Source organism: Galendromus occidentalis, unplaced genomic scaffold (genome assembly GCF_000255335.2).
Source record: "Galendromus occidentalis unplaced genomic scaffold, Mocc_1.1 scf7180000077460, whole genome shotgun sequence".
Classification (NCBI taxonomy): domain Eukaryota; kingdom Metazoa; phylum Arthropoda; class Arachnida; order Mesostigmata; family Phytoseiidae; genus Galendromus; species Galendromus occidentalis.
In genome coordinates, this window is record NW_003805448.1 from 338,714 (window position 1) to 360,134 (window position 21,421).

The 21,421-nt window shown below is 50.8% G+C and overlaps 2 protein-coding genes across 2 annotated transcripts; both read right to left on the reverse strand.

Annotated features, from left to right (window-relative positions):
* Positions 1 to 3,671: 3,671 nt before the first annotated feature.
* LOC100906850 (transmembrane protein 68) lies at positions 3,672 to 4,484 on the reverse strand. The gene is made up of 4 exons (XM_003744101.1): positions 4,424 to 4,484; positions 4,220 to 4,341; positions 3,917 to 4,056; positions 3,672 to 3,799 (listed from the first exon to the last, which is right to left on the reverse strand). Exons 1-4 carry the CDS (start codon positions 4,441 to 4,443, stop codon positions 3,713 to 3,715), a joined length of 369 nt encoding a protein of 122 aa, XP_003744149.1. The 5' UTR covers positions 4,444 to 4,484; the 3' UTR covers positions 3,672 to 3,712.
* A 9,822-nt stretch (positions 4,485 to 14,306) lies between these two features.
* On the reverse strand, positions 14,307 to 15,167 carry LOC100906996 (transmembrane protein 68-like). Its single transcript, XM_003744102.1, has 4 exons — positions 15,086 to 15,167; positions 14,877 to 14,998; positions 14,554 to 14,693; positions 14,307 to 14,456 (listed from the first exon to the last, which is right to left on the reverse strand). Exons 1-4 carry the CDS (start codon positions 15,103 to 15,105, stop codon positions 14,370 to 14,372), a joined length of 369 nt encoding a protein of 122 aa, XP_003744150.1. The 5' UTR covers positions 15,106 to 15,167; the 3' UTR covers positions 14,307 to 14,369.
* Between the last annotated feature and the right edge of the window lie 6,254 nt (positions 15,168 to 21,421).

Below are 21,421 nucleotides of genomic sequence, written 5' to 3' on the forward strand. Positions count from 1 at the left end.
GGTATACCATGGATGGATGCGCTGCTGGCGCACGCTTTGCCAGCAATATTTTAGTTTCGAGCATCCTCCGGAATCGGAACACAGGCCATGTCCTTCCGAAAAGCTAGCGGGGGGCGATTGCTCTCCACGGAAAGGCTGTTTGATCCCGCTAATATTTCTCCCCTCATTCAGCCGAATGCTGAGTTAGTCAGCAGGATAACACGAAAGGATGCCGAGTTCCCATTGTCATAGAGCATGAAGCGATCGAAGGGGGTCCGGCTCCGAAAGGCCCGTGCACTGTGATCTAGAGAAGCTATCGTACCCATGAAGGATTGCTTTCCGTCTGATTCCATCGCCTCTTCAGAGGAGGTACTTTTGTCTCATCAGCGAATCTCATAGATTTTCACAATCTCAAACGTTCAGGATCGAGACTCATTGCTTGAATCGCGATGCGTCGACGTCCCTCCGCAGTCCCGATGAGTCTCCTCTGCGTAGCATCGGAGCAGGACGGCGCACCTGAGTTCCCGCGTGACGCGGAAAAGAAGAAAGACTATCTTATCGAAAATTCTACCTTGTCGAATCCCGCTGCTCTTTTTTCCTTCATTCAGTCAAAAACTGAGTCGAGGAGGCGCTCGGCGACGAGAAGGTGGTACTTGGAGTGAATACAGTTAAGCAAACAGAACAACCCTCAGATTTAGCGTTTTCTGCATGTGAAAGGAGTCACGGACATCAGCAATCTCGCTATCGAAGGCCCAGTCCAACAGCGCTTAGGAACGATTAGAAGAAATAATTTCCTTAGCAGCGACAGTAGCGGATATCCGCGCCCGGTGAATGAACGTTGAGGCACGGGCAGCGACCGGGTCACAGCGCGTCGGCGCGGCGGCTATAGATCGAGCGGATCCTCTTCGGAGGCTTCATACTGATTTGGGGATGGAGTTCGAGCTTGTGGTAGGCTTTTGAGCGATTGGGGAACTGTATACTTCGGATGGAAATATGATTCCTTCCCTCTGCCGAAATGAATTCGGCCGACAGCGGCAAGAGAAGCTTCCGACCACTCTAGAACCACCACCCACCGCGATCTCAAACCATTATTGAATCACGGAATGAACCACTATTGAACCACGGCGAGCAGCGGCGATCCTCTGGTGTGGCGAGGGAAATTAGATGACGTCATATTCCGCACTTCTGTGGGCGAAATTGACGCAGTTGGACGCAACCCCTCCGGAGCAAATTCAGCCTGAGGAAAAATGAAGAGCGCTCGAAGGCCCTGACGAATTTGGAGCCGATCGCACCTCTCTTTTGGGTAAGTGCCATGGATTTCAACGTGACGCACAGACGGCGTTTCAGTGCTGGGGATATTCCCATCTATCTGGAGTATTTGCTGCTTATGCTAGAGTCCGAATAACGCTCTGGGAGCATCTCTGAGCTCCAATCGGTCATTGAGCTCAATCCGTCATGCAGCGATTATCGAGCCTCACAGTGTCTTCGGGGAATTCGCCATTGATAGTACACGAGATTCTCATAATCCCCTCGTGAGGAATCCTTCGAAGAAACATATTATACACCTATTGGCATCTACGCAGACCCCGATATACTTCCGCCTTAAGGTCAGACGCGGAGAGAGGAGGGCGACAAAACTATGTAGATGTTAGCCCCAGTTCTAGATGACTCCTTTTTTTCTCGAGAGATATCCGAATCCATGACTTGGATGCCCTGCATCCGAAGTCAGGAGAACTCGACAGAGGGGTCTGTACAGAAACTCTGCGTCAACCAGTCCGACTTGGGTGTGTGCGACCGCACCATAGATAGCCAAGTCTTGGTCGCCTAAATGAAGAAGGGGATATAGGAGAAGATATGAGGTCAGGGAGACCTCCTTGAGAAGTGCTCCATTCTTCCCCGAGATGAATTCATGAATTCAAGAGATGTAGATAAAATTACGCGCTGATTGTGATGAACACATTCCTGATGATTCTTCTCTCGGCAATATCGCATACTAGCGGCAGTCACATCGATATTACCAGTGCAGCATCAGCTTCCTCTGTGCCATCGGCAGTATACCGGCTACGGGGCAAAAGCAAATGAGGAAATCTGACAGTTCTCCGGGAATCCCAAATCGTCACTCCGCCTCACTTCCAGAAATATTCTGCGTGGGGAGACGACGTCGCTCTCCTAGGAAACGGAATCCCAGCTAGCCCTGCTGGAATGAAGTTGAGGAAATATCGGCGATGAATGTCAAGTCCCTCAGCGGGCGATTGAGATCGTAAGCTCAGTCGGTAAAGTGAGTTCGTCCAAGGTGGGGAGACTGCGGATGATGCCGGCGGTGGAGATCATGGAGCCATCGAGTCAGTTGAATGAATTTTCTCCTCTGCGGCTCATCCCCCCGGGAGGATATCCTAGGTATCCCCTCTATGCTCCTTCGATTTCGGTCAGACAGCTCTCTCAGCTCGAGTCGCGGCGATTTGCCGGCCCGATCCGAATCGCTTTGATTGTGAGAAATCTTTCTTGCTCGTGGCGAAATTCGAGCATACGCCTTATACCCCCAGCGGATCGGGGATCTGTGTACTCTGGGGTAGGAAATCGAGTCAGAATCACGCTCCCTCCGGGCTTCTCGGCTGCTCCCTCCCGAAATACCGAAACAATCCGAAAAAGAGAAAAAAGTTTAGGTCGGGAGGAACTGCGCCGGAGCGAGATCGGCCGCTACGTGTTCAGCCTCGTCTGGATCCGGATTCGGAATGACCCGTAATGAAGTGTTACAAATCCCGAAAGGGATGGCATAGACGCTTTCGGAACATCGGCATGGACCTTCGGATCGGAGCATCCTGAGGTTCATCCAGGGAGGGTTTTTATTCCGAAGGCTCCGGATGCCAGAATATTATTATTACTCATAACCTCGACACGTAGCTACGGCGAATCCGCGAGATTCGCTGCATAGGCAATCGGCCTCTCGGAGAAGGGGACTGTCGGAGCCATCCATTCGATTCTAGGCCAGAGCCTTCGGTAGTACATGGATACGGATATTGCGATTAGCAATGTTACGCATCATTCATATGTATATGCGAGAGAAGTTCAGAGAGAAACGGCTGTCAAGGGAACGCTGATAAGACTGTGGATCGATGAAATCACAAACGCGACTAAGAAAGTCAAACGACCGGGGTAATCTTGAGGGAAACACAGGAAACTTAAAAATCTGGCATACTATCCATGCAGGGCGGAATTATCTTCCACATACAGGTGCATAGATCTCTGATCTACCTCTAGCAGAAAACGACTCAAAGGTGAAAAGGGTAGCTCAATATCTGGATGCGATTCGTGAAGACATTCCAACGTCAGTCCATTATTTCATTATGGAGGATCAGGAGACGAGATTCCATGATGGTGAGCTGGCTTGTTCTAGCCACCTAGAAAATGGGACATTTAGCCTTCGATAAGGGATTCGGGTTTCTGTGCCCTACATCGACTAGGTCCATCGTTCGGGGCGTTCAGAGACGGTGATGGAACGAGAAACTGTATCCACGTTTACAAAGTCTTGTTCAGATGTCTGCATCGAAGATGTCTGCATGCTCGTTTTCTGTCGAATCGAGCGAAAGAAAGACGAAAGCTTCTCGAGACGCTACGCGCGAGACTCACCAAGTTTAACGAGGAGGCTCTGGTGGTGATTCTATTTTCAATTTATTTAAGTCTTGTCGCGTTCGAGAACAATCATATCAACTCTTCCCGGTCCAACTCTAAGAAGCTACCACAGTCTTTCCCGTAAGGCATTCCAATAGCTCTGCTGTGGCGGCTGATACTTATCTCGCAGGTTCTCGATCGCCTTCTTGCACTGAAAGTTAGAGCGTCAATCATCATCCAGTCTAGATTAGCGATGAAACGCGACTCGAAGAGCCATCGGATGATTGGTTTCACTCCACAAAAACCGATCGATGTCAGAATAGAATACCCTTAACGCGAACACTTCTGGCTCCTCATCGGTGTCACAGTAGAGCGGCTCGCCAAGATAGGTGCGCATCTTCACGGGGAAGTAAGCCTTGGGTATGCTAAGCGGAAATCTTGTTGAAGCATACCACTTCTTCATGGTTGCTGCGATAGAACATCGTAGCGAATGAGGAAAAATTTCGATACATGAAACGGAAAGTTCGCTCATCCCAGAAGATCTTCCTTGTTCTGATCGGTGATATCCTCATCTGCGGGGTGGACGATGGATCTCCCGAGAATCGGCTTGGGACGGTTGTTAAATTGTTACCTGACTTGTTGAATCCGAAGAGGGGCATCGAATGTTGGAGATTCGTTGTGAACATCGGAATGACGGGAACCCCCGCCTCTTTGGCTACCTTTGCGAAACCGCACCGAGATCCCCATTCCAACCTGAGAACCGAAAGTGGGTTCGCAAGACTGTCCCCTCACCCGCATGCTGAGCTCGATATTATAGGTGCAATATTCCACTCACTTGTAGTCCTCACTGAACATGCTTTCGTAGGCACCGCCTGGGGCCACGCATCTCCAATCACCGTTTTTCAAGCCTTTTATGAGCTCTCGTCGGTCACTGCTCCAGCCCAGAAACTGAAATCGTGAGAGAGAAATTCGAACAGTGAATTGGATCCATCTGCGTCGTCGAGAATCTCCGGAAATCGGAGGCTTGAGATCTCGTGTATCACCTCGAGATAGCTCTTGAAGAACCCTATGCTGTGCCATGTAACGTCGACGCAGCCCCCCAACAAGCGTCCTTTCCTCAGGAAGACGTAACTCATCATGAAGACAACGTCGACACAAACGATGGGACCGTGATAGAAAACCACGATCGCACCCTTCCCATCGGGCAGATTCTCGAATCCATGCACTTCTAACCCTGAAACGACGTGAAAATGAGCATATCGGAGTCTGGAAGGATGTTACATCGAAAAACTGAAACGATTGGTTTGGAGCACTGGGGAAAATCCACGAGACCGTCATATTCAATGAATTCCACCGCATGATAGCTAATGAACTCTCGGCTCACCGTGCAGAAATCTGGAGAAATAGTAAGTCGTGTAGGCCTGGAGCTTCATGAAGGGCTTTTTGAATGGAGCTCCATCCTGTCCTCCGGTGATGAAGCAATACGCTGCACCCGCTGTGAAGTTCACATACCAGTACACGAGGAGGGACGTCGCCGGAGCGCACATTATCTTCACGCGGGGCACAAGAAAAAATCAGCCGGAGATTCACAGGAAAAAAAGCCGATTCCGGTGGCATTGGGATATTTTTAGCCATAACTTTGAGGTCAACTCACGACGATCGGTCGTAGCCACCAGTATCTCCACAGATGGTTCACGTAGAATGGGTGTAGGAAGAATATGGCCAAGTAAATACCCACGACGGCTTGGAGTCCGTAGCGTCTGAGCGTTTCAAGGACTTGAGCCTGCTTCATGGCGAAGCGAGCAGCCGGCTTGTCGCGATTGCTGAAACTTGAGGGGCTGATTAACCATGTGTAATATTTATTTTCCCCGGTACGATCAAGGCCGCATCGTTCCTCAAGCTTCCACCCTATTTCGCCGGGATCGAATCATTCCGTGGTTTGGCCGATCTCTCCATCCTCAGTCGTGTCATGCCTATCACTCTGTCATCCCGTTCTGGTACCTCATCCCTCCTGGATGAGGGTGCTCTCCAATATTCGGGCAGGCTTTAGAAGCGACAATTAATTAATAGGCACTGTCCAGAGACGGTCTATCAACGATAGACGGAACCCCATAGTATGCTCAATACGGGATGCAACGTGGGTTGCAGAGCTGGAGTCACAACCATGTAAGCGGGTACTGAACTCATCCCCGGTTCCACCCTGTTCCTAATGTCTCTGATTTCACCGACGAATGGGACCGAATACGTGACCCTTGCTAGCCTGAAAGTAGGCACTTGATTGGAACAGAGAACAGAGTCGCCAGTGACTTCGATGAGGTCCGAGGTGCATGATCCTTTCGGTTGGATCCTGGAACCAGATCAAGTAGAAGCTTCCTGCAGACTGAATATATGGATGCGAGTCTTTTTCGCAGAACTTCAGCCATCATCGGAACGCAACATGACCCTCCCTGCCTCCCAAGAAAAACCCTTCCGCCAACGCCGGACCAGTGTCAATAGCTGTTCATCTTCGTCGACGAGGACTAGATCCCAGAGGTGTCATCGAGTTCCGCGGATCGATGAAAGATCCGCGGAATCCAACTAGAATTGCGCGGAAATGCGTGGAGTTCGTGTCATCCGAGGCTTGGAAATAAGAGGCTAGGCATGCGGAGCTTACCTTCTGGCCTTTGTTAGTCAGGCGAACGAACAAACCAAGCGAAGGCTTGGTTGAGGAGCTTAGGAAGAACCTATCGGATCGGTCTTCCCGGCTAGGGGAAATCGAGCGTCGAACTCTTTAAATGTGGACATTGGTAAGCTATAGACAGTTGCTCAACTCTCACCTGGAGTGTTCGACTTCCGTCGGTCCTCACGTGGGAAAGAGACAGCGTCTGGTGCGAAGCGCAAAAAAGCTTCTGCATCGTACGCGAACTCCTTCCAGCACAGCCATTGTTCGGTAGCAGGCTATGGTGTCTAAAGTTCCGCTCGTTCCCCGGACAGGCATTCTCCGTGGATGAAGAGACTCGCGAAGCATACCACAAAACTCCTCCGAGAAGTTTCGCGCACGAGCGGCCTATGTCTCTGCCGTCCAGGCAAATACACGGACCACACATACCCGATAGCTAGTAGAATATCGCTAGTCGCCCTCGTGAGACATTCGTCGCGCGAGACGGCTTTCATGCATAACGGACTCGCATATGGATATCGGGTTCCCTTCACTCGGAGAGTTAGTCAAATTCCGGACGTTGGATTCTCCCGAATTCTATATCTGTTTCCGGGTCCCTCGGTCAGCGCGCTCTGATGTCCCAGAGTAGCTTGGAGTCACGGTGAGGTCTTCCTTCAATTGAAAAGCATCGCCTTCGATAGTACTTCCATATTCGAGGCGAAAGACGGAATCGCTCGACGATATGAACCAGGCAGCTCATATTTTGCATTTCCATGGTGCTCCTGCCAATCTGATCGGCCGCCAGGCTGAAGCGAGTGGGGAAGTTCATTTTCTCCCGGAAGATCCATTCCAATGCTTGTTCGTTCATCTTGCATCGTGGAGTATCCCTGTCTGGAGGGGAAAACAGCCTGCGAATGAATTCTCGCTACTCGTGGCGCAAACACGGAATTTCTTCGGGGAAACGTCAGAGGACCCTCAGAAGAGCAGCGGCTATTACGATAGCAAAGCTCTGAGGGTAACTTTTTGTAGAAATGCATCGCTAAAAATATCCGCGCCCCGATTTCGCGTCAGGCACCAATGCATGATCCCCCCCGCCTCCCCAGGTGATATCCGTACACGCCTTTCTCCCTTGAAGCTTCCGAAGCGAGGCTTTCGAGTCAGGGCCTGCTAGAAACCTCCGTGACGCCTCACTCTCGCTTTCTAAGGACTGGATTTCAGCGAGGTACGATAGAAGAGAGCGCGAGTCCAGCGGGGCTCCTCCGAAAGACCAACATAGAACACATCGTCATCTACCACAAGTAAGCGCCTCGCGGCTCCAGCTTCTCCGGAACTTCCGTCGAGCCCGCGCCGAGAGGCGCGCGAGGAACGCGGGGATTCCCCACTTACTTGTGATTGTGCATCGAATTGATCTTCAAACTGTTCCCAAACATCGAAAGTTCGGAGGGCGAATCACGGCCGAAATGTGTTGCATATCATCGATCCCCATGTCAATTGTCCCCGATATTCCCATGAAAGTCTATGGAAACTCGAAACCAACTCGATCATACCACTGATTCCTGACGAGAATCGAGCGTTAGAGTCGACTTTGTCGTTTCCAGCTCTCAGGATCGAAGACTATCCAGAATTGAAAGACATCAGTCACATGGGCGAACGATTCCAGCGGCCCCGTATCGAGCCTTGGGTAGCGGCAGGCTCCGATCAGCCTCCACGGCCAACAAGAGATTCGGCGACAGAAGGAACTGTAGGAGTCAATTCATTCGGATTTCCACCTGTCATTCATCCGTGTTGAGAGGGAAAGGTGCATACGGCATATTTCAGAATTCAAAATCCAGGGAATCCCATCTCATGCATCACGATCATCGCTGCGAGCCGTCTAGTTCAGAACGCTTCGTCCGTGGGACTAGTCCCGAGACCGGCTATACCGTGGGAAATGTAGTGAAGCCTCGCTACAGCGAACCATCTGGGGAACCGGAATTCCTCTAGCTATACAAAAATTCAGCTTTGAGGAGTGATATTCAGCACTGCCTCCTGAGAGGAGGTCCGGCCGAAGTGACTGCAGAGAAACATTCGTTGTGCTGAAAGTTTGCTTCGCCGTACGGGTTATACGTTGCGTAACGAGGTCTCACTGTAGGGGGATTCCTCAACACGGGCCATATGAGAGTTTCGCGGTACTAGGAGTGAAGAACGCCGTGCTCTCGGATCATCCTGTAAGCTTCGGCTCTTGTTCTCTCCGCAGCAAGCGCCGAGCCGGCATCGCAACGGCTCTTCCAGAGGGATCATCTCTGACTAATGAAGAATCACCCTTTTTTCTATTTTTTTTTGACGTAGGACTGCGTCCTAGGTCGCCCAGATATAGGGGCACTGCAAAAAGTAAACAAACTGAAGTGCGAAAGACAAGAGCTTATTAATAGCTCTATGTCTAGGATGACGGCCGACACTCCGGAGGCAGCTCAACCCGTGTTCGCCAGAGGCGTAGACCGGAGTGCAGCAGTGCAGCGCACAAACATGGGGCGAGCAGATTGCTATCTCTAACCAAAGACCGACAGCGATGCGGAGTGTGTTGTTGTCCAGCATTGTGCCAATCGACGGGAAGGGTACAGCTTGAAGCCATCTTCCACTACTCATGTGGAGTGCCGCATTGAGTCTCGCTTTGATTAGGTCCCCCGACGAGCTCTGGAGGAGCTCCTTGCGTCGTATAGATGTGACTATGGCAGAGCAAGAAGCGTGAGAAACCTCCGGAATGCTCTTCCAGCAATCCTCGAACCTGCGAGATAGACCGGTGATTCAGGCGTCGAGGTGAGCCGCGGCAATGCTCGGACATGAACCGGCAACGAGCGACTCGAACTGACACAGAGAGCCCGAATGAGCGCTCACCGCGAGGTCACAGAGGGATCGGATAACGAGTCCTACGGCCGATATTGGGAGTGAAGCCTGCTTCCAGCAGTCACTCGAGAGGTCGAGTACCGTGCAGAGACATAGTCTAAGTTTTTCGACGAGGCTCCGAAGGTGGTCGCGGAAGCGGTCGGCGTCCGAACAGCGAAGGAGGTAGATCAGACGAGGAGCAGAGAGGCTACAGCAGATGAGGAAGAGGGCCGGGTGAGCGTCCAGAGCAGAGAGTCTTGTGCACCATAAATCAACGAGCGCTATTTTTCTCCTGGAGGCTTCTCTTCAACGAGAGGCCATTCAGAGGAGCACCCAAGAGTTTGAGCTCGCTCTCAGACAGGAGCCTGATATTTGAGAGATGAAGCCGAGCGGCATTAAGAAGCTCCGCTCGGACTACCGGAAGGTCTGACATCACGAGAAGCTCACATTTCGCCTCGTTGAGAACGAGGCCTGACACGAGGCGGGAATCTTTCACTCTCTGGATGTCACCGAGGACTGGAGCAGTGTCACCGCCGAGCGTCGTCCAGAAACCAAGGCCTGAACTCCGATTCCAGTGACGATTTAAGTGATGAAGAGCAATGCAAAAGATAGCCAGGCCGCAAGGATCGCCTTGCTGGACTCCGCATCTTGAAAGCATGACCTTGTTTCCCCCGATCTTTCTTACGCAGGGCCAAGTTTGCTCCGTAAAAAGTGTCCAGAACGAAACCCTGATGATTTGATGATGATTGAATCTGCTTCGAAGACCCGAGCGTGAGGAACGGTCTATGCAATGGGACACGATCGATCGTCACTGATATTGTATCGCGTTTGATCCCCTGCTTTGCTTACGGACATAAGAAGGGATCGCCAGTAAATAATCATTCCGGAAATCGACTCTATTACTCTCAGCCGCAGACGATATCCTCTTCGGCTGAGTTTCAGCATGATGATCAACAAATCTCAGGGTCAATCTTTCTCGCGCGTCGGCATCGATTTGAGTGAGCCTGTTTTCTCACACGGCCAACTCTACGTCGCATTGTCGCGGGACAGTTTCTCGCCGAGAGTGGTATTCGTCACGAGAATACGGTTCCCTATTGTGCGGAACAAAACGGGAGATCAGAGAGAACTAATCGCACGCTGGTTGAAAAAGCGAGATCAATGATGACCGAAGCCGGCCTCGATGGAAGTTTCCGGCCTGAAGCAGTGCACACAGCCTGTAAGCTGAGGAATGTGAGCCCCACGGCGGCGCTGGACATGTGCCCGGAAGAGGCATGGTCGGGTAAGAAACCCAACCTGAGTCTCTTGCGGGTGTTCGGATGCTTGGCTTTTGCATACATACCGAAAGAAGAGCGGAAAAAATGGGACCAAAAGACAAAACTGTGTATTCTCGTTTGCTACTGCCAAGAGTCCAAGGCATACCGTCTAGTCCCACTTACAATTAGTGACGGAACGAGTATCGAGAAAGCAAGGAATGTGGAATTCGATGAGACTATCATGGCGTCGTCAGTCATGTGGCGAGATTCTCCGACAGGACCGATGCCTAAAGTAGCAGGTCCGGGGTCCGGGGTCCGGGTACCGTAGAGAGAGGACCGAAGCTTATCGTAACAGGTCGAAAGCCCATGCTTGAAGTAGCGAGCCAATGTGCTGGGTCAAGAGAACCCAAGTCCAGAGAGAGAGAGGTCCGAATGTTGGAAGGGAAAGACCAATGCATAACGTAGCGCGTCGAAATGTCGATATAGAGCCGAGAAAATGTTCTGGGTGTCCCGGAACGGCGATGGACGACGAGAGCGATATGACAGAGGCTAGGGATCCAGTGAGGTCGCCCCAGGGGAAGGGTAAGAAACCGGCTTGGATGGAAGACTACGTCTGTGCCTGTACGGAGAGCTCAACGTCGATTTACGATCCACCGGTGACAGCTCAAGGAGCGATGGCACGGGATGATGCACATCAGTGGACCGGCGATGGAAGCCGAAATGGGAGCCCATGAAAGAAATGGAACCTGGATCCTAGTAGATCGCCCTCTCTCGAAGAGAAGGTTGATTGCGTCGAAGTGGGTCTTCCAGCTCAAGAGGAACAGTGACGGCGGGGTCACGAAATATGAGGCTAGGTTGGTTGGCCGCAGCTGCGCGCAGACGAAAGGAATGGACTTCGATGAGACCTTCTCACCTGAGGTGAAAATCACGACCCTCCGAATTCTCTTCGCCCGAGCTGCGCAAGAAGGTTGGCACATCCATCAGCTGGATGTGGAGACTGCTTGCCTACACGGTACATTGCAGGGGGAGATTCTCATTCAGCAGCCACCTGTGTTTGAGGTTGGGGACCAAGTGTGTCTCTTGAAGAAATCCAAAGACCCCCTCATCATCGTACACTCTATCCGCGATCTCGGGATGATCATCTCCGCCGACTGCGAGTTCGGTGAACACATCTCAACCATCGTGACCTCTGCTGAATCCTTAGTGAATTGCATATTCCGTTGTTTCGCCGTCTCCCGAACTTCACTTGAGTCTGTATGAGTCTCCCGTCATGTCGAAACTTAGGTATCGTTCATCGGTGCGGCTTCCCCATAAAGCCAAATACAGAGACATGCTCGAACCTGTCCGAAGCTGTTTCCTACGACGACTGCGATGGCGCTGCCCTGCTATGTCGAGTCGTGTCTCTCTTTCCCCGGTCTTTGGAACCTTATCAGATCAGGACACAGGAGTTTTGAGCCGAATCGTCAGGCTGGGCCTAAGTGACCGGTTCTTCATTGTGTCTGCGAACGGGCTTCGCAGCCAATGCACCGTTACGTCTGAAGCAATAGCACGTTCGGAACTTATCACCGGTATGTGGCCTCGGAGGGTCTGTACCAAGATTGCTTCCAACCACTTCTACAGCCATCGACTGCCCTTCTACCTAGTGGAAGCGTCACTGTTACTGTTATGTATGACTGTATGACTAGTTGTTTATTCACACTATCGTGTCGTGTCATTAAGACTTTATAATATACAAGGCTTCACAAGGCATCTGGCGATGGCGATGTTTCTGCCTGTTCTGTCCTCCCGAGGTTTGCGAAGGGAGTTCTGTGTACACACGCTCCTGCGTGGTACCTGCCGAATGGCATCCCGCAGAGTTTGCATATGCATGTGACTTTCGGCGGGTGGTACCGCCTGTCTTGGCAGAAGTGGTGATGGAACCCGTGTACGCTGAATCTCGTAACAATGTGGCGCTTATTACAGCTCCCTATCTTCCAGTAGTCTTCGTTTATGGCTGGGGAGTTTAGAAACTCCGGGTGAATTTCTTCACACTTCCTCTGCTCCTCTGCTTCGGTTATTCTGACCGCTTCCGCAGATGTCAGCCCGAACGACTTCTGGAGGTCTGATGTGAAGTGCGGCGAGTTGCACATAAGAAAAACCAGTCGGTTCCTGGTGGAACGATGTACTCCGAGGACCCTCTTTAGAAATGAAGCCTTCAGAGAGTTGAGTCTGTTTAACTTTCGCGCTGAGAGGTGCTCCATATCAATTGGATTCCGTAACTGGCGATCGGCGCGAGTTTTAGATGGAATAGCTGCAATGCTGTTTCGACAGACAGTTTCTGAGGCGAAGGTATACTTGCGAAAGCGACCAGTGTCTTACGAGCTCTTTCGTTGACGTGTCTGGTGGAACATTCGCCGGTCGTTGCGAGGGTTATGCCGAGGTATGTAAAGTTGTTCACGTATTGTATCTCGGTTCGATTGAGGAAGAGCTGGTCCTCCTTGGCCCGGCGGCCGCCCCTCCTGGATTTTATTGCGACTGTCTTGGTCTTGTTGATGGAGAGGCCGAGCTCTTCAACGGCGTACATCGTGATTTTGACTAGCGGGTGTTTAGAAAGAAGGATATCTGGGAGTTTCCAGGAGAGGACTGAGCGAAGGGCGGGACTCAGATTCCAGCCCAGATTCGCTTCTGTCATGTAGGCATCTAGAAATCCCCCCCTTTGTAAATAAAGGCGTTTTGGAATCTTGAACCTTGAATCTTGAAGATTCAACATGGCAGAGTGCAGAGCGGCGACGACTCCCGCAGTCCGCAGATACGAGCGAGAAACTCATGGAAAGGTCTCAGCTAGAAGAAACAACCGACGCGCCATCCCGGGGAGCTGTTAGCCAACTTATCCATCTGTCCCAAACAACGCGCCCAGACATCTGCCATGCCGTCGGCGTCGTGAGCCAGTTTTGCTCCGACCCATCGAGTGCACACTGGAGAGCAGCAAAAAGAATCCTGAGATACCTCCCGTCGAAGCTTACTGTGACGCGGATTGGGGAGGTTGCTCGGATACCCGGAAATCCACCACGGGTTATGTGTTCCTCCTAGCGGGGGTTGCGTCTCATGGGCCAGTAGAAAACAGCCAACTGTAGCGCTCTCAACTACTGAGGCTGAGTACATGGGCTTATCAGCCGCGTGCCAAGAGGCAAGGTGGATCCTCAACTTCGCCAACCTCCTAGCGATGCCGATAGGGCGACCGATGGTCTTTTGTGCGACAACCGAGCAGCTATCCTGCTCAGTGCTAACTGTATCCAACACCGAAGAACAAAACACATAGACTTGAGGCATCATTACATCAGAGCAATGATTGAGGAGGGTCAAATCGTTGTTCGCTTCGTGTCCACCGTCGAGATGATCGCCGACGTCATGACGAAGAATTTAGGAGCGATCAAGTTCATGGAACGCCGAAACAAGCTAGGGTTGATTGAGCTGGCGGAGGAACGATCGCGGATCATGCGCAAGGGAGGGTGTTAGGATCTGTGCGCATGACTCACCTCGTCATTCTCTATTCTACAACTCAGAAGATGGGGGCTCCTCAATAAAGCATTCAGATCGTTTTTCGCCACTGCGCATACAGACGTGTTCTTCTTCGCTCCGTAACCTAACAATTCAAGGATCGCTTGTTCTTTCCGGAGCCCGGAAATCCTACCCTCCAAATCATATAATAAATCAGATGCCGGGAATAAGGCTCCCTCTGAGGGTTACTCATCCAGGGCTGGTCTTTCGTCGCGGGCGGCCACGAGAGCCGTGATTTTCCGCAGCACATCCCCGTAGAGAGCCAATGGTAACAGAAAAATGCCGCGACTTTCGGGCTGAAATGCCGCGACGAAAGTCCAGCCCGGAAGTGATGAGTGATGAATCATCACTCATCACCGACGATCAATAGTCTTCCGAAGATCATGCTGAAAGGGGTTCCACGACACACCGGAAAGATACGTCGACGCTTCCTAGGCATCCGGCTCCAGATGCGAGTCTTTATTTTAGTCGTGACAAGTAGCTGCCCGGGGCTATGAAAACCTTTCGCGAACTGCACTCCAAACGGTTTGCTGTGGTGGTTGGTGCTCGTCCCGTAAGTCCTCGATGGCCTTCTTACACTGTAAGGTTGAACTTCAATAATCGTATCATGATCGAAGCCGTAAACCCGCTTCCTCTCGAAAGCGGAAGCGGCCGTCGACCATGTTCCGGTCTTACCCTCAGTGCGAAACTCTCCGGCTCCTCATCAGGTTCGCAGTACATTGGCTTGCCCAAATACGTTCGCAGTTTCACAGGGAAGTATGCCATGGGTATGCTGAGCGGAATTCTCGTGGCAGCGTACCATTTCTTAACGGTTTCTGTAACGGAACAATATCATCTATGTATTACGACGGATGAACCTCGCTGTTGACGGAATCGGGAAGTTAATTCCTTCGAACGCTGTGGAGCGCAAGGAATTCTCGTCGGATGCTCCGCTATTTTTCACCCTCTCCGCCTCGAGGAGCGTGGTCAATCCGATCCAGAGGAAGAAGAAGGAGCACCTGATTTATTAAACTCGTAAAGGGGCATCGAATGTTGAATGTTCGCTGTGAACATCGGGACGATCGGGACTCCTGTCTCTTTGGCTACTCTCGCGAAACCGCAACGTGATTGCCATTCCACCCTATAAATCGCAATCGATCGAAAAATAAGCGAATCTCGCATCGGCCTTCGAGATAACGATGGTCATGATTATCAGGGATCTGCTCACTTGTAGTTCTTGCTGAACATGCTTTCATAAGCGCCTCCTGGGGCCACACAAGTCCAATCGCCGTCTCTGAGAGATTTTTCGACCTCCTCTTTGTCACTGCTCCAGCCCACCAGCTGAAACGCACCAGCAGAATTCGATAGAGAACATTCGCGCCATTTTGTATGGCGAGCTCGGACGGCATGAGGTCTTAAGTTCTTTCACCTCGAGAGGCCGTTTGAAGCGCATCCTCTGCCAACTTCTATCAATGCAGCCCCGGAGCAAACGTCCTTTTTTCAGATTGACGTAAGCCGCTAAAAATAATATGTCGGTGGGGACGACGGGCCCATGAAAGAAAACCACTACGGCACCCTGGTCCTCCGGCAGATTCTCGAATCCATGTACTTCGATTCCTGAAGCGAGAAGAAGAAATCTCCACGACGTTCTGTAGCATTTCGATGGTCCTTCCACGAGATCGGCGGGACTGACTTGGTCCCACCGATCCCCAAATCCTCGACTTACCGTGCAGGAACGAGTAGAAGATATAAATGGCGTAGGACAGGGCTTTCCTGAAGATCCTCCTGACGGTCTCTGAACACCTCTCTCCGGTGATGAAACAGAAGGCCGCGCAACTCCCAAAAAACGCGTACAAAAACAGTGCTTCCAGCGTTGCCGGCGCAAGCATTATCTTCCGGTGGAAAAGAGGGAGAGCTCTCGCTGAAGCTTCATCCAGGATTCGGTTCTCCATCGCCAGGCAGTCATTACCATTAACCATCATGAGTTTAATGTGAACTTACGAAGATCGGTCGCAACCACCAGATTCCCCACAGGTACCACACGAGCACCGGGTGAATACAAACCAGGACCAAGTACAAACCCACGGCTATCTGGATCGCGTAGCATTTGAGCTTCTCGACCATCCGGACCCTCCCCATGGTGGTGGATAAACCGACAGCGATTCTCCTGAAGAGACTTTGAGTCATTGAGGGAGCGCGGAATTGCAATCGATCGAGTAAAATTACTTCGAGCTCAGATCGATTGTGATCCTCCCCGAGCAGAACAGAGAAAAGCGGTACGGCTCCATGCCACAGCTTCGTGGCTTCTATGACGCGAACACACTTGCATGTTGTCAGGATATTCGACCACTTGTAGTCTCGGATTACTCGGCAAATACAGATGATTCGCTAATAATTCCTTATTCGATCACTTCATGGCGCACATTATCAGATTCGACGGAATGTCAGAGGTCTGTGACGCTCCGACGAAGCTCAAAGACGCGAATGAGTCAACAGAGAATGACTCTATTTCATTTCGAAAGGTTTCGAGGTCTCGAATCAGACATTTCTCGATCACGCTTCGACAGCTGTCTCCGGGCGTTGGGCACTAGATTCCAAGACCGGGCGCTTCTCCAAGTCCCGTGAAGCGGAAGAGGGTTGAACGTCGAATCATCCCGGGGCATTGCTTGAGCTCCGTCACATCAGCATTCCGGCTGCACGGCCACCAATGAATTGTCGGGGGGTACGAAGCTGAATATCGGATTTTGAGGAAGAACAAGCATAGCCATGCTCACCTGTGCACTTTTGGAAGACTGGCGAAAGGTTATTCACGTAACCGCGAGAGAGTATCAAATCGGTTTCCTCGATCAAGGGAAGGAGAGGGTCAATCAAGATACTTTTCGCCTTTCAGCATCTGCCGCCAAAGATTCGAACGATCGGTGCCGAATCATCCCTCGCGCCGGGTAATCCGAGGCGAGTAGTCCGGCGCCGAATCGTCAGGTTCCCGCGCGGACATTGCTTCTTTTCAAGAGAAAGATATCCTTTCCCATCGCGAGTCCACCGATGCCAAGGGGGATTTTCCCCCGTGCCGAAGCCCCACAGGGAAGTTTTTACGAATGGGCTCAGAACGAAGCGCTTCCTCTGTATTGAGCGGCTACTCAAGCGATGCTCAATACGGTGCTTTGAAATGAGAAATTATCCTCTGGCTGTGCCAGGCGGAAGTCTGGTTAGAGCGACAAGAAATTATGAAAGATGAGGAAGACTCTGGTTTCGATAGATAGGGGATCAAGACGCGCCAAAGATCTCCTCCAATCAAATTGCCTATTTATTCGCCCTAACTAAAATGATTATTACCCCGGATTATCATTATCTCGACTGAGTGAGCAAATCGTGATTCCTCTTGCTGCATTGAACTGGTCGAAAAGAATCCGACTTGCGATCATGAATCGACCCTCCAACCGAAATTAATAACGATAAAAAGTCTAGTGTCTAAGCGCCGGATTCGATGTATCGGTATATCCCCCTATTATCCCCCTATCCCCCTATATAATAAAAGCGCTGTGTCCGTCCGTCCGTTCGCGACTTTTCGACGCTTTCCGTCCCTAATTCCGCTTCCAAACAGGCTCATCGGATGCGGGATGATACATGATGATTAGGGCTCGACTTTCGGCGCGGTAATCGCGGTCGCGACAAATACCGCGATTTTCTTAATTTTTTCGACTTGAGCGCGATTTTCTCGATTTTTCCGAGGGAACCGCGATTTTCTCCATTTTCTCGAGGATACCATGATTATCTCCGCCGTGAATTCATTCAGACCCTCTAGTACTCTCCCCGTGGAAACGTAATGATCCTGCCCGCGAGAGGGGGAACTCGTGTGTAGAGAGTGTACCCTGGTTCGAGGATGACGACCAGGCGACAGCTGAACTTCGAGCATATCTGGCGGCTTCGAATGAACTAGTCCCTTCTTCGCCACCTTCAACTTTCTGGATCAGAGCATCGGTACGATTCCCGAAGCTCTCTCAAATCGCTCTCATGTGCTTGAGCGTTCCCATCAATAGTGTCGCAGCAGAGCGATCTTTTAGTCAGTACGCAGATGTTCTGAGCGATGATCGGCGCTCTATCAAAGTCAGCTCATGTCTCTCCGATGCGAAGATTTTCTTGAATAACTTTTTCCAGCAGAGAATCGCGCTCTGAATGTCTACATCTACCGCACGTAAGCCAGAAAATCGCGGCACCGCGATTTTTCGAAGGAGAAGCCGCGCCCTCGCCGCGATTTTTGGCCTAAAATGCCGCGCCAAAAGTCGAGCCCTAATGATGATATATATATATCGTATATTTATACGTATATATACGGAGGAGAAGACATTATTTGTTTCATTGCTTATTAGGACTGTTTCACTAATGAAAGGGAGAATTGATCAAGTCGAATAACCATCATCCGAATGACGTCATCCGAAGCATTTCAGTCTAGGCGGATATTCATGAAGAAGTTTCCTTTCTTTCAGCATTTACACCGTAAACGTCTAGTAGAACCTCGAAAGAAGGCCAACTTGCACACCGCGGTATCATCCCGCATCCGATGAGCCTGTTTGGAAGCGGAATTAAGGGAGGGAAAGCGTCGAAAAGTCGCGAACGGACGGACGGACACAGCGCTTTTATTATTATGTATATATATATATATATATAATATATATATATATATATAGATATATATAGATATATATACGTATATGTATATACCGTATATATATATACCGTATATACGACGCACGCGGCCGAAGGCCGCGCCGACGGCTGGTAGGTATATATTCCCCCTATCTGGAGTATTTGCTGCCTATGCTAGAGTCCGAATACCGCTCTGGGAGCATCTCTGAGCTCCAATCGGTCATTGAGCTCAATCCGTCATGCAGCGATTATCGAGCCTCACAGTGTCTTTGGGGAATTCGCGCTAGATAGAATTACGCGCTGATTGTGACGAACACATTCCTGAATCAGAGGAGATATGAGGCCGGGGCGAGCATTTTGTGCCGGAGGCGAGGAACAAGTGGGAATACAAGCTCGGCCAAGAACATTCGGAACAAAGCATCGTCTCAAGAAAAACGTCGAAGGTCGAAGGATTCAGAATGAAGTAACGAGAATCGGCTGCAACCAGAAGATGCTCAACAGAAAGAACACGGAAGCGAATGAAGTAGAAGCATGGTCAAGCATGCACCCGCGACGGTTTTCAGCGCGGAGCATCTGAGCTCCTGTTTTTTGGGCCTCATCCATGGCGTAGCGAAAGTCGCCCCATCTCGACGGCCGAACTTCAACGACTCATTACGAGACTAGGCTATCATAAGAAGTGATACGACGAGAGTAAGAGTTCCGTTCTTCAATCCGGCGATTTCTCCTGACCCGTTCTCCACTCTCTCGATCTCCCTTCCCTCTTGATCAAAACATCGAATCATCCAGGCCATCGCTCTCGAGATGTTCCTCTATCGATCGTGTACTCTGAGAACAGGCGATTCGTTTCTGTCTTCCTTTTCTGGACTAAATCACTTACTTTGGACTGGGAGCTTAAAAAAGAATGAGAGAGTGAGTGAACTTGGGCTGAAGGGAAGAGTTGACGAGAATTCTGCACGACTAGCTGAAATCGAAGTCGACCGCTGTCTGGCGCAAAATCGATGAGGTCCTGCGGAGCGAGATCGTACGGGAGGATGCACACTGAGTAGAGCCATCGAGAGTCCAAAGAGCATCTCACGAGCGTTGAGCGAAATGCTTTTGGTGTTCCAGAAAAGGGCAGGGTGGGATTGAGCTCTTTTGCTGATTGTTGCGTCCGACGAAGCCGGCAATGGCGAGAAGCCGGGCGGGTATATCAGGTCGTCGACTCTCACCGTACAGCTCGATGGAGCATACTATGGCGAGGTTGTCCAACGGTCGCAAGAGCATTCGTTCTCCCGATCGCGACAGACCCGCTTTGTGGACGGCGATGATTCTTCTCTCGGCAATATCGCATACTAGCGGCAGTTACATCGATATTACCAGTGCAGCATCAGCTAATTCTGTGCCATCGGCAGTATACCGGCTACGGGGCAAGAGCAAATGAGGAAATCTGACAGTTTTCCGGGAATACCAAATCGAAGAATATATACTTCCCGAAATATTCTGCGTGGGGAGACGACGCCGTTAGCGGGAAAAAATCTCCTTTCGGGCCTCTCGGCTGCTTCCTTCCGAAATGATCCGAAAAAGAAAAAAAGTTTAGGTCGGGAGGAACTGCGCCGGAGCGAGATCGGCCGCTACTTGTGCAGCCTCGTCTGGATTCGGATTCGGAATGACCCGTAATGAAGTGTTCCAGACCCGAAAAGGGATAGCATAGACGCTTCCGGAACATCGGCATGAAAAGGGTGAAAAGGGTAGTTCAATATCTGGATGCGATTCTTGTAGACACTCCAACGTCAGTCCATTATTTCATCATGGAGGATCTGGAGTCGAGATTTCATGATGGTGAGCTGGCTTGTTCTAGCCACCTAGAAAAATGGAACATTCAGCTTTCGATAGGGGATTCGGGTTTCTGTGCCCTACGTCGACTAGGTCCGTCGTTCGGGGCGTTCAGAGACGGTGATGGAACGAGAAACTGTATCCAGGTTTCCACAGTCTTTTTCAGATGTCTGCATGCTCGATTCCTGTCGAATCGAGCATTTTCCCTCTCCGGAAAAAGAAAAGCTTCTTGAGACGCTACGCGAGAGACTCACGAAGTTCAACGAGGAGGCTCTGGTGGTGAGTCTATTTTCAATTCATTTAAATCTTGTCGCGTTTACGAACAATTTTATTAACTCCTCCCGGTCCAATTCTAAGGAGCTACCACAGCCTTTCCCTGTGACGAATTCGGACCCCAAATGAAGAATGAAGACACGGAAAATGGATGAACCATGTGGAACCGTCGAGATTTCCAGACTGACTGACTAGAGATGGCGCCAGCCGCTCTAGGTGTCAAAACGCGCGGCGCGCGACAGTAGCAGCGTGTCCATCACCGGTTTACCTGCTTCGTTCTTGAAGGTATACCGAAACTCTCTTAACGGGTACCGAAACTATCTTAACGGATACCGAAACTATCTTAACATGGTGTCAGAAACCTCATCGGCAGTCACGAATCAAGCATCGTTTCAAGTATCCGGTCCAAGTGTTGTGAAGCCACCAAACGAATTCAGTGTTCCCGATCATCAGAACCGCCTCGCCGCGTGGACGCGATGGAGCAAACGTTTCCGATGGTTCGCCGCAGCCACCGGACTTGGATCCAAACCAGCACCAGTCCAGGTCGGTGTACTACTGTCCAGCATCGGCAGTATCGGCATCCGGGAATTCGAGCAAAACATCGAGCCCACGTTGACCGCATCGGCAATTGCGGAAGACGTTCTCAACGCGCTTCCAGACTGAAGTCAGTTTGACACGAAGTAGGTACGAATTTTTCAATGCCGAACAAAACGGGCAGCCCATGGAGGAATTCGTCGAAAGACTTCAGTCCAAAGCGGAAGAGTGTAGTTTTTGTCAAAACTGCACGCAGTCAGTAGTCAGCTCTCTGTTCATCATGGCTCTCGACAACTCAGCC

Coding starts and splice junctions, on each gene's coding strand:
- LOC100906850 (XM_003744101.1), bottom strand. CDS start 4,443: ATGTTCAGTGAGGACTACAA. Junction 4,342..4,423: donor ATGTTCAGTGAGGACTACAA/GTGAGTGGAATA, acceptor TTCGGTTCTCAG/GTTGGAATGGGGATCTCGGT. Junction 4,057..4,219: donor CTTCGGATTCAACAAGTCAG/GTAACAATTTAA, acceptor GTTCTATCGCAG/CAACCATGAAGAAGTGGTAT.
- LOC100906996 (XM_003744102.1), bottom strand. CDS start 15,105: ATGTTCAGCAAGAACTACAA. Junction 14,999..15,085: donor ATGTTCAGCAAGAACTACAA/GTGAGCAGATCC, acceptor TGCGATTTATAG/GGTGGAATGGCAATCACGTT. Junction 14,457..14,553: donor CGGAGAGTTTCGCACTGAGG/GTAAGACCGGAA, acceptor TCAACCTTACAG/TGTAAGAAGGCCATCGAGGA.